Below are 13373 nucleotides of genomic sequence, written 5' to 3'. Positions count from 1 at the left end.
CACGATGGACCTTTTAAAACAGATATTGAAAAAAGTTTAATTGATAACATATATGGGTATAAGAATATTTTAATTCTCTCTGGCAGGTTTTCTGTAGCCAGTTGAAAAAGGTTTGTTCCAATCTACATTAGCGGTTGCATGATTTCAAAAATGGTTACAGAGGGAGTTTTTAGCAGTGATTTTTCCTAATGTAGACATAAAGGTAGGAATTGCCTTACTAGATCAAAGAAAGGTTTGCCTAGAATAGTATCCTGTTTCTAAGTGCAGACAACACCAGATGCTTCAAATGTGCTGGTTTTGGCACTTACAACAGGCAATTATTCACTAATCTGCCCACAAGGCCAGTTTCTTAAGGCTAGTCTGAGCAATATGTTACATATATATCACTGGTATACTTAAGACATCATAATTATACTGGTATAAGTCCCTATGTGGACACACATTCTGCAATGTGTCTTTTTCCAGTTTAGTTTAAACTGCTTTCGCAGTAATAAACTAAACTGAGAAAAGGCATTCTTGTTCTGGAATGATAAGTGCCTCACACAGAGTTATAATGATTTAAATCATACTTTACCCTCTCACCAATGTAACTTTGCATGTAGATAAGCCACTGCATCCATTAGAGATTGGCTTATGCCCTGGAACTGAAATTCATATACCCTCTAAAAAAATTAAGTCTCCAAAGTTTCCATCATTCACAAGAGTCCAATTATTTTCAAATCTTGGTAAGTTCCTCATTTCAACGGGCCTGACTGTAAACCAACACAGTGTCTTCTTTCTGGCTGCTTTTACCAAACAATATTCTTTTCTTTCCCCTAAAAAATTTCCAACAAGGGGAAGCAAAGATAGCTGAAATAGTCTAGCTGCTGATGCCTTGACCACCATTCTTGTCTAACTATTCAGAGTAGATCTAAGCAAAAAAGTGGTAAAATGTCTAGAGCAGATTTCTCACTGCTGCTAGGATCCATGAAGCTGCCCTGGTAGTACCAACAATCAAATATTTTAAATTTAATAATATGTAGTTGTAGACAAGACCCTGAATCCACAGACAGACCAAAACAAGTTGTGCATAGTCACAATCACCTCAGTTGGGTGTTGATTCCAATATACTAATCACATTTAAATGTCAATTTTGTAAACTTGCTCACTACTAGTGCCTTAAGTAAAAATATCCTATTTAATATTCTTATTCATAATTGCTGATTTAAATGAGAAATACTGGACTGGACAGCAGTAGGTTAGTTAGTTTCAGTCAAGGATCACTAGGGTAGAACACTAGAAATTCAAAGCCCTATATGGCCCCAAACTCCATAACTTCAAAATCATTCTTTGCCTCTGCCTACAGAAAGGAAGGGTAGATTAGATGCATTACTTTTCCACTGCCAAAAGTCTTAACTGCCTCTTGGGTGCCAAAAATCTTAACTACCTCCCACGCCTTCTTAGGTGCCAAAAGAACCAACTGTCCCCTACCCAGCTGCCAAAATCTCAAGCTTCCTGACAACTTCCAGAATGCAGTAATGCGTTTAACACAAAAATCTGCCACACACTGAAAAATTAAGACAGCATAAAGTAAATTTTATTTAATATCAAAATAAACACAAGGAAAACTGTCCTCATTCCATTATTCATTTTTCCCTTTATTTCAAATTGAAGCAATTATTGAAATTGAGGCTGCCACTGAACTTCCAGAACATGGCTATGGGCTTTGCCACAGAAGTTTATTTCTAACTTCCCACTAATTGCACAGGGTCTTGATCTTATCATTATAATACATGACAATACAGTGTACAACAATTTTTATTGGCATCACACTAGTGATGAATCCATAAGCAATTTTTCAGATTATCCTAAATTAGTACTAATACATTTTAACACACCCCCCCAACACAAACACACACCACCATTATGCATTTTGTTATTTGCCACACACTTTACTTAGAAAACTATTTTTTAAGTTTTAGACATTTTTTTTTTAATTGTAAGACGTTTTCAATCCTCTACCTAGATCTTATTTATTTGGAGTGCAACCACAGAGGCGGGGGAAATTTTTAAAGATACCTTCTGTTACAGATTTACATAATTGGTGCTTCTCCCTAGCTTTGAATAGTCTATTGGAGAAACTATTCAGTGTGCCAAAGCCCCCAGGGTCTAGCTCTTCCTTTAAGGCAGGCCACGTGGCCTCCCACCTTCTATACCCAAAGATCTGGGACTCCAGATCTTCAGCTTCACACCACAAGCTCTGATCAGAGAGTCCAACTGAGACTCTCCTTGTAGACTTGTACATTCTTCAGGAATTAATGCACCTCATCAAGTATTTGCAGTGACACTCAAATAGCACTGTCAAAATAGTAGGGTTTATTAGTCAATTGGAACACAGCATAGATAGATTTGCATAGAGAACTAAAGGTAAAAGCATAGACCAATCTAGTTAGCCCTGAGATAGCCAACCCCACGGTTCAAGCTTTCTCTGTCTCTCCAGCTGATCTTCTTAATCAGACCCCAAATGAGAACCTTAGCTCCTTCCAGCAGCCAACTCTTATCCCACATCTCTCTAGTCTTTTGTTCTCCAGCTGAATGATGTTTATTCAACTTCCTGCTGAGAGGTGAGAAAAACCTATGTACCGCTGGCCCTTGGTTGCTAGTATCACTGGACTACATAGTCAGCCTCAGCCAGTCCTTTTCCAAGGATTCATTCAAGCTCAGACAACTAGGCACCATTCATAGGTATGTCCCTGACCACACACCAAGAGCAAACATTCATTCTCCACCCCTGGGTAACAATACCCAGGAAACTGAGGCACATGTAAGTAATATAAACTTTTAAAAATTACTTAAAATTCCCATTTTGTCACACCTATAAATAACCTTTCTTATAAAAAGATACACTAAAATATCATGGATGAAATACTGACCCCATTAATATTCCCATTGACTTTAGTGGGCCCAAAATTTCATCCAATGACTTTCAAGCTAGATTTCTGAGGATCTTTCAAGGCAAGAAGCAATTAACAACAAGACATTAATTATCAATAATCTGTTGAGTCAGTATCAGGCTATTTACCACTGTAATCATGTTAGACATTCATCTTAAGAAGGAGTTTGAAGAACGGCAGGATACAACTACACAGATTGATTACAGAGACTTTTACTGTAAACCAGAGTATGTTAATATGCCCATGGAGAACCAACAAAATGAAAATGGCAGCTGTCATGACTGGCAGAGCAAAGGTAGCAGCTCATAACAGAGAAAAGACAAGAAAAGGGGGAAAAGGTGGAAGGACTTGACCAAAGCAAAGAACTGAGAACATGATTTTGACAAGGCCATCAGGCTCCCATTCCTGACTCTGCAGGGTCACATGACATTGGTCCTTACATGTTGAATTACTAGGACTACTAATTGTTTATAAACATTGTAAAAACAATTACAAACTAGAAGTGTAATCATTACATGGAGAACTGCATAAAGTAACTTGATATTTAAGAAAAAAATACTAAATTAGAAAACAAAAGCATAGCTTACTAACGGGACATTTTACCTCATATGCAGTATCCCAATGAGAGTGGCAGCTAGATCTGAAGACATTCTTCCCATAATGCAGCAGCGACTTAAAGAACAAAGTAAGTTGGTTGGCAGACATGGCAGAAAGTATACAAGCTGCACTAAACGTTGCTGTGACTCTGGTGGAAGAAGAACCAGAGTGCCATCTAGTGGATCTAAATATTAAAAAAGGTACACAAAAACTGAATTAAACACTGTCAAGTATGAAAACATTTCCCCTCCTCCCCAATATTAAATAAGATGGTGAAGACTGATTAATCTACCAAAGCCTGACTTGTCCCCTTAATTCTAGGACTCTTTGCAAATGGATGGTCACCAGAGACTATTTTCACAAATGTGAAGGCAAACCAATCAAGTAGTTCATCTGTAAGGACAAAGTGGCAGAGAAAGCAGGAAGTGGAAAAGAAATTAGGAAGGCCACTGGGCTCTTGATGATTGTAAGTATAAGTAGTTAAAAGTTATTAACATTACCAAGTTTTTATAATACATTTTTTCATCTTCAAAGCATTTTATAAATATCTGTATATTTAAGTGAAGTAAAATATCTGTATGAATTTTCTTCATTGCTTAACTGTCAGAAAGACCCATAAAGAAACTATGTGGGTTTTGGTTACCACTTCCTTTTAAATTGTCTATGTTTGGATAAGTGTAATCCCCTATACAAAATTCCCATTCAAGCGTGCACAGAAAAAATCCCAGACCTTCTGAAGACTGAAGGAAATAATACATTAAGTCTATACTTCGTTCACACTTAGAAGGTTTTCTTCCCAATCATAAGGATACTACTATTTTAGAAAGCAAAAGCTTAGATACATCTTCAAAGGTCCAATATTGCTAACCCAAGCATTCAAATATCGTTTATCAGCTCAAAAATTATGAAAGTCTTGATGGTCATGGGTGGATGTGATGAACCATACGGCGGCCTTCCAAGACAGCTACATGCACAGGCAGCCCTGGCAGAGCCATATTCCCTCCTCACCAAGTTCCTAGTCTCCTCTCCTAGAGGCCCTAGAACACGAAGAGGAAAGAAGAGGGTAACATCAAGGGCAATCTCACATTCAGTCCCCAGGGTTGCACCCTGGAGCAAATGGCTGTCCTCAAACCTATCATCATACACATACCCAAATCTCCTGCCCTGAATTCCTTTTCTATCTCTGCTGTGTTCCCTAAATAAAAACACATTTGTGTTGGAGGGATGGGGCTTTATAGGTAAGCACACTTAATATAGGGGAATCTCATTAAGAGCAACACGCATAACTCTCATATCACGGTCTGGCAATTCATAAAACTGTTTTTCAAAGCCTCTCTGCTTTCTAGAGCTCCACACTGTGATCATCTTATTGCCCTGGTGTCTGGCTGCTCATAATTACTGGGTACGGCCCTGTTCCTTGACCCCTCTTGCTACCAAAAGACTTCCTCCTCTTATGCTCACAAATATTACGGAGCACACAGCAGGCTGCCACAAAAATGGGAATGTTGCTTTTGCTGAGGTATAATCTCCTTAGTAGATTGTGAAACCTTCCCTTTAAACATCCAAAAGCACATTCTATCCCCATTCTGCACTTGCTCAGCCTGTAGCTGAACTGCTTCTTATTGTGATCCATGCTGCCTGTGTACGGTTTCATGAACCACAGGAGCAAGGGGTAGGTTGGGTCTCCAAGGATCACTGTTGTCATTTCAAAACCTCAATATTAATTTTCTTGTCTGGAAAGAAAGTTCCCACTTGCAGTTTTCTGAAGAGGCAGGAGTTCCTAAAGATGCACGCATCATGCGTTTTCCCAGTCATCCAATACTGATATCGGTGAAACAGCCCTTGTGAACCACCAGCACCTGCAGCACCATCTAGAAGTAGCCCCTTGTGGTTTATGTACTCTTTGGCAAGGTGGTTGGGTGCCAAGATAGGGATATGAATTCCATCTATCATCCCACCATAATTAGGGAATCCCATCATGGCAAAGCCCTCCACTATGTCCTGCATGTTTCCCGAGACACTACCCTACATAGCAGAAGGGCACTGATTGCCTTGGCTACTTGAATTACAACAGACTTCACTGTAAATTTTCCCACTCCAAATTGATTCCCAGCTATCGAGCACTGCAAGCTTCCACAAGACTATTGCCAGTCATTTTTCCATTACAGGCAGTCCCCGGGTTATGTCGGTCCGACTTAAGTCGGACCCCTAGTTACGAACGGGGGAGGCGGGGGCACGCAGCTAGTGCGGGGTGCCTCCCCCACTGTCACCGCCTCCAGCGGCGCAGGGGGCGCTTCCCCCCAGCAGACCAGGGAGACGCGGAGCGGCTTTTCTCGCTGCGGAGGACGCTGGCGGCGGGACCGCCGAGACGCACCGCGGTCCCGCCGCTCACGTCCTCCGCAGCGAGAAAAGCCGCTCCGCGTCTCCCTGGTCTGCTGGGGGGGGGGGGGGGCGCAGCGGCTGAATCAGGACACCTGGGGTAGAGCAGCTGGGGGGCTGCCGGGTTGGTCCCACAGCGCCGAGGTGCGGCGCTACTGGACCAACCCAGCAGCACCCCAGCTGCTCTGCCCCAGGCATCCCCAAGTCAGCCGCTGCTGAAACTGACCAGTGGCTGACTACAGGAAGCCCAAGGCAGAGGTGCTCTGCCCCGGGCTTCCTGGAATCAGCCGCTGGTCAGTTTCAGCAGCGGCTGACTTGGGTACGCCTGGGATAGAGCAGCTGGGGTGCTGCCGGGTTGGTCCAGTAGCGCCGAGGAGCGGCGCTGCGGGACCAACCCAGCAGCACCCTAGGTGCTCTGCCCCAGGCGTCCCCAAGAGCAGCTGGGGTGCTGCTGGGTTGGTCCCGCCGCACCAAGGGTCGGCGCTACCAGACCAACCCAGCAGCACTCCAGCTGCTCTGCCCCAGGCGTGTCTGATCCAGCTGCTGCTGGTCAGTTTCAACAGCGGCTGAATCTGGACGCCTGGAACAGAGCACCTGGGGCGCTGCCGGGTCGGTCCCCGCTGCGCCGCACCTCGGCGCGGCGAGGACCAACCTGGCAGCACCCCAGCTGCTCTACCTCAGGTGTCCCCAAGTCAGCTGCTGCTAAAACTGATCAGCGGCTGATTCCAGGAAGCCCGGGGCAAAGCAGCTTTGCCTCGGGCTTCCTGTAGTCAGCCGCTGGTCAGTTTCAGCAGCGGCTGAATCGGGGACACCTGGGGTACAATATGTACCAGTTCCGACTTACATACAAATTCAACTTAAGAACAAACCTATAGTCCCTATCTTGTACGTAACCCGGGACTGCCTGTATCAGAGTGGGTTTCATTCTGGTATTCTTGCATTTCAGGGATGAGGTACGCAATTGTCAAAATTCCACGAAAGTGGCCTTACGCATGCAAAAGTTTTGTAGCTACCAATGATCGTCCTATAGCTGCATCACTATGCAGTCCCACCATTATGTGTTTGTCTCACGGCACCAGAATTGGCGTTCTACTGTATCAAGAGGATCAAATGCCGGTGGCATTTGCTAGTTATTCAACTCAAATATTTCCCAGAAGAGCATGTTCATGGTCTCCTCAGATTCTTCCTCATTTTGGCAGACCCTGGATATACTCCATTATCGGCCTCACCATGGTTAAGAAGACTGCCATAATACTTTGCTGCTGAACAGGTTCTACAATGGGTACCATGCTTACCCTGCTACGGCATCTGCATGGGTAATCAGGGGGGAAAAAAGAAAGTGAAAAGACTTTTGCTGATGCTTTCAAGCAGGAAGGGAGGGAAAAGACGAGTGCATGATGGGATACTGATGACATGTACCCAGAATCACCTACTGTACAGATTTGGTCCCAGCTTGTACTGGGAGCATAACCAAAAATACAAAGGGGTTCCAGGAACAGTGGGAAAGCAACCCACGGTGCATTATGATCAAAGTCGACAGCAGCCACGCTATTAGGGACATGATACTTCGAACTACCCGGAATTGTTGTGCACAGTGGGGACACGAGCCTTGGATTTTACTAAATCAGATTCTAAAAAAATCGACTTTAATAAATTCAACCTTATCTCATAGTGTATGCAAGGCCTTAGGTTGTTACTGCAAGGTCTACACCAGGGCACATTTACAGGAGAAACTTTCCCATCAATTTATCTTACTCTTCTCATCGGGGTAGAGTACCAGGGTTTGCTGCTGAGCAATCTGCGATCAATTTGGCAGGTGTTCACTAGACCCATTAAATCAACTGCTGTTGGATTGATCTCAGAGCATCGATCCCTGCGATAGTGTAGATGTAGCCTAAGAGTTGTGGCTTTAAGGAACAACAATAAATATTGCAAGACTTATAACAAAAAAAACCTAGGAATTAACAATACTGCAGTAAGAAATTATTTCTGCAGGAAATCCTAATATTGAAGAACAGAGGAATAGATGGAGAAATTATTATAAAAAGATAAAAATACTTTATATAGGGCTTTTCATCCTGACATCTCAAAACATTTTACCAACTTCAATAAACAGAAGGAATCACTTTCACCAAGTGAAATGCAGCCTGGGATGAAAGAGAGAAGCTGTTTCACAAAATATAGCAACACTTATTATTCATATTGTAGTAGCAACTACTGGCACCAGTAATGAACCAGGGGGCCTCATTATGCTAAGTACTGTATCAGTGGTTCTCAGCCTATTTAACTACAGTACTTATATGAGAAACTGAAAAATACAATTTCTTCTGTTTATCATATTAGTGGAAATATTTGTAATCAAAATAATATTATGAAGTGAGCATCATCAACTTAGTGTTCTATATTATAGCTGAAGTCAACGTATTTGAAAATGTAGAAAAACATCCAAAATATTTAATAAATATCCAACAATATACTATCATTTAACAGTGTGACTAAAACTGCAATTAATCATTAATTTTTTTTGAGTTAATCACATGAGTTAACTATGATTAATCAACAGCCTTACTAGGAATGTACTACTTACATCTTGATGATTCAGTTAAGAGCCAGAAGAAACAATGCCTACACTAAGGATTAAACTATTCTGAAATACAGAAAAACAAAAAATCCAGCTTTATACAGAAATCAGACATCAAGTATTCTCATATATTAGACCAAGTCCAGCCTAAAAAAAAGCTTCATATGAAGTTTCAAGTTTTGTGGAGGAAAAAGCTGCATCAGCCATCATTTTCTTTGCAAATTTCCACTTTAAGGGTATGAATAATCATTTCATGAATGTACTTTGCCTTTGGTCAAGAGATAGAAGAATTTTTCATTCTTTGTACCATCCTTCTCCTGTCAAATGAAAAAGTTCAGTATGATTTAGTATAAGTCTTACCATAAATTCGAGAAGCGGTGGCTTGCAAACTTTGTAACAATTCCTTGTTTGAATGAGATGCAGCAGAATGAATGGTCTCAATCAACTGGTTTGAAAGTTCAGGCTTTCTTGAGCCAAGTAGAGCAAGTTGTTGAGGTAGACCAGCCAACCAACGAGACAAAACTTTACTTCGGCTTCTAAAAAAAAGGGAAAAAAGATAGTTGGGAAAACAATTTTCTTCTCAAGACAGATATTCTTAAACCTAGTTTATGTTTACAATAAATGTAGAATACTTATAATACTGTAATTTATTATTTATAATGTTTCAGCTAAGTCTGATTCTGTTGATATATGGTAAATTGTCATACAAGCACTTTGCTCATGGACCCAACAATTTCTACAACATGCAACCTATACTCCTCCTTGAGAACTCAATTTCACAAATTAACTATATGATGATGAAAGCACTTCCTTTTGTTTGTTTTTAATTTGTCATTATTACCCTATCATATTATGGGTCAGAGGACAAAGCACAAGATTCACTATACCCGCGTTTCTCAAACTGTGGGTCCCGACCCCACAGGGGGTCGCGAGCAACTTAGAGGGGGGTCGCAGTATCACAAAGTTTGAGAATCCCTGCACTATACCTTTAATACCAAATACATAGAAACCCCCGTAACGCTTCACTTTCCAGACTTTGGGGGGAGGGGTGGAGGATCTTATATTTAATTACATCTTCACTGGTTTTTTTTTTAAATTTTAATTCCCCCCCCCCCCCCCCAAGAGAAAAAGAAACTGGGCAAAATGTTTCAAAGAAGGGAGTTCAATACAGTGTTATGCTACTTTAGTTTCTAACCCACTCTATTTACCTTTTTCCATTGCTGCTATACCTAGACTGACTTTTCACATAACCATTCCAATTCTTTAATCCATAGGACTTGATCTCTTATCTCATGATTTATGATCCTATTTAGGAATATGGCTTTTGTTTGTTTTTATCAGCAACCTTATGAAAAGCTTTTTTTGTTTTTTAAATCTATATCCATCACATCTCTTATCTATATTCTAAGAATTTTAACAGGTTAGAGAAGCATTATTTTCTCTTTCAGAAAGCACAGCAGTTGGATTATATTTAGGCAAGTATATACTTACAAAAAAACCACATTGCATTATTCAATATTCCCGGTATTTCCATTATTCAAAGGATATTTTTGAATGAATTATGAAATGAAATTTCATGAACGAATATCCTTCCTTGACTTTATTATGAAAATTTAAATCTTTAATTTTTTTATTACTAAGTACAAAGTCCATTCATGTTTCCAACAACATATTTAAATAGCTACAGATATGTCTCCTCTACCTCCACATTGAACGAAAAGAAAAAGTTCATTACAGGGTCCTGAACAATAACCACAGTTCTTACAGTATATTCTGTCTAAAAATTCATATCCAAAGTCTGAGCATGCCTATGCTACTGCTTATTCAGATGTTTCTGGAAAGTAGAATTGTGGTTGATGCCTCAGATTGGCTTCAAAAGTTTAGACCTCATGATATAACAGGAAGCTTGGTCCTCAAAGCACTCAGTTCCTTTTCTCTACATCTTAAAAAAAGTTTCAAGTATTATTCCTAATTTTAAAGAAGGGATTATTTTTTAAAATGGGAAAAATTAGTTAAGGGAGGAACTCATAAGAGGAAATCATATATCAGACTCAGAATGGAGGCCATTTACATACACCACAAATAAATCGGGGGGGGGGGGAGATATAATAAAATTGTTTAATGGTAAAACACAGGAGATTATACAAAAATGGTATCTGCCAGAAAACAGAAATGCAGCCTGATGAACAAAGTATGGCATGCAAAAAGATGGAAATAAAGACGGGCTAAGAAAAATGTAACAAGAAATAGGCAAAGAAAAAATTATTACCGTACATTAGAAGCAAAATACTAAAGATCTGCACAGACTGTACAATACCAAGTCTGCTGGACTTCCAGGGAAAAAAATAGAAGATTCAGCCTATATCTACACTACCCACAAAAAGTTGACTTAAGGTATGCAACTCCAGCTATGTGAATAACACATGTACCTTAGGTCAAGTTACCACAGAAGGGTGGGGGGAGGGACAGAAGATAGATTATTTGAGAAATGAATGAAAGGAACTTCAGAGAGACTTAAATTTATGTGAAAGAAAAGCGCAATGGCAAGTGAAATAAATTAAATATAAATTGATTTACGTTGGAAAGAAGTACTCGTGTACATCTCAAATTAAACGCTACCCGTGTAAGGAGCATGAGTTTAACTCAACAGGTTCCTTGACCACTCCACAGTTGCAGAACCACACGTAGGCCATGGAACTGTGCTTCAGAGTCTATCCCATTTACCCCAGAAATCTGAAACAGTAATTTCCAGATCCATAGGTTATAAAGAGAGAAGAAAGTGATTTTTAAAAAATGTATGCTAGTTTGTTGTTAGCATGTTTATTATAGAATACTGGTAAGTTAATGGACTGATGAAGCAGAATCTCTACCATATTGGGGAGGAATTTAGGATGAGAAGGAAGACTGCTTTGTCTTTGTGGTATACAGTAAACAGTGATCAGCCATGGTTCCTATAATTTGCTTACTATTTTAGAAGATGTGATTGCTATAATGAAAGCTGTTTTGACTGAAACATGAAATAAGAAACATATCTCACAATGGGAGGAGTTACAAACTAGTAAAGACTAAACTGATATACCACATAAAAGATGACTCCAACTGGAGGATAACCATTTACTAATCCTTTCATGAATCTCTTGGCTATATCATGCATAAATACTGATTTATCAGTTAATACATGGTGCATCAGAATGACTAAGTGGACTTTAACATTCAATATAAAGCCCCAATAGCTTTAAATTAAGTAGATATTCAAGTATGATATTCAAGTATTATGTTATTATTGTCGTAGATTAAAAATCTCTTCCATCAGAAGCCACAGAAGAATGGTGATTTGACTGTTGCCTAGAATTTATTGAGACAAGCTGAATTTCAAGAAAGCAAAACATTTTAAAGCCTGTCAGAGTTTGATGGCCATGCTGCTAAGCACGTCAGAGGGATACACAAAACCATTTTGTTGCATAAGTGTCCAAGATTGGCAATTTTTGTTTTTTGACTAGCTATTGGTGGAAGCATTCTCATCTTGAGGCAAGCATAAGGAATTATGGCATTTGCCTGAAGCCATGAGGCCTCTGACTTTGAGGAGAAAAAATGCCTGATGGGGCTTTTCATAGAGTCTTTTACAGACAGAATTTGCACACATCTTTCTTCTGGAAAAAAGGCTCTGCCTCCCTGAGAATCCAGAACTGCCCAAATAAACTCCATTGATAGGAGCTCCGTGTTATTTTTTACTGTTTAGAGTCATAGTTGCATGTTGTTTTTCATTTGTTTGTTTTAAATCAGGACCACACCAGGATGACTGCTGTGGAAAATCCTCTTGAGAAGATGCTGCTGATCATCTAAATAGAAATAAACATGGATGCTCTGCAATGTTAACTGCATTGATATTTTTTACCCTGGTATTACTGCGTCCTATTGATTATGCTCATTCCATCAGTTTCTGTGATGTCTATTATATTAATATCCACATTCAATACAAGACACTCTAGTTCACTCATTTTATTATTTAGATTTCTAGTGTTAATATAAAGAGCTTATATACAAACTCTAGCAATCTAAATAAAAAGATGGGTGTACTAAGTGTCTCGTATTGAATGAGGATATTAATATAATAGGCATCACAGAAACTTTGTGGAATGAGGATAATCAGTGGGACACATTTATACCAGTGCACAAAATATATCAGGAGGACAGAGCAGGTAATACTGGTGGAGGAGTGGCACTAGACATGAAAGAAAATGTAGAATCAAATGAAGTAAAAATCTTAAATGAACCAAACTGTTCCATAGAATTTTTACGGATAGTAATTTCATGCTCTAATAATATGAATAGAACTGTAGGGATATATTACTGACCACCAGAACAAGATAGAGATAGTGACTAGGCATATCAGATAGCGGATAACAGAATAGTCAACTAACCACATGAATTCTTAGCAGACAGTCAGTTATTCCACAGTCCCCGGGGGCAGCTCTAGCAGCCAGTGTGCTCCGGTCCCAATCCCGGGGAACTCCCTGGCACCCTGCACTGTGCAAGCGGGGAGCCGGTCCATGATGGGGGTCAGTTTAAAAACAAGCTCCCCTTTTGGACCAGCTGCCTGCCACCCCTCACCGCTGCCTCTGATACAGCAGCAGCAGCGCAGGATGGCATAGGGCTCCCCGGGAGTGGCGCCAGAGTGGGCAGGTGCTGCGGTGACACCACAGTGCCATTGCTGGGGGAACCGGCTTTTAAGCCGTCTTCCCCCCCCAGCACTGGCTCCTGCTTCCACCTCCCTTGCTGCCTCTGATAAAGAAGCAGCAAGGGGAAAAGAGAATGTGAGTAGTCAACTAGATTAATGGCTAGTCAACTACTTGTTGACATCCCTAATAGTTACTATAAAATGC

At 40.4% G+C, this 13373-nt stretch overlaps 1 protein-coding gene across 2 annotated transcripts in view; it reads right to left on the bottom strand.

Moving 5' to 3' along the window:
- TEX10 (testis expressed 10) overlaps nt 1-13373 on the bottom strand; it is a 132114-nt gene that overhangs the window by 74644 nt on the left and 44097 nt on the right. For both annotated transcript variants that reach the window (XM_075921592.2, XM_089776476.1), the window contains exons 8-9: nt 8851-9026; nt 3537-3714 (exon numbers count right to left, since the gene is read on the bottom strand). In XM_075921592.2, coding sequence (XP_075777707.2) covers nt 3537-3714; nt 8851-9026 — 354 coding nt within the window. The remainder of the gene's footprint in view (nt 1-3536; nt 3715-8850; nt 9027-13373) is intronic.

This window comes from Pelodiscus sinensis, chromosome 2 (assembly GCF_052426305.1).
Source record: "Pelodiscus sinensis isolate ZL-2025 chromosome 2, ASM5242630v1, whole genome shotgun sequence".
NCBI lineage: Eukaryota > Metazoa > Chordata > Testudines > Trionychidae > Pelodiscus > Pelodiscus sinensis.
Note: the sequence above shows the minus strand (reverse complement) of the source record. Positions and strands in the feature narration are given on the sequence as shown.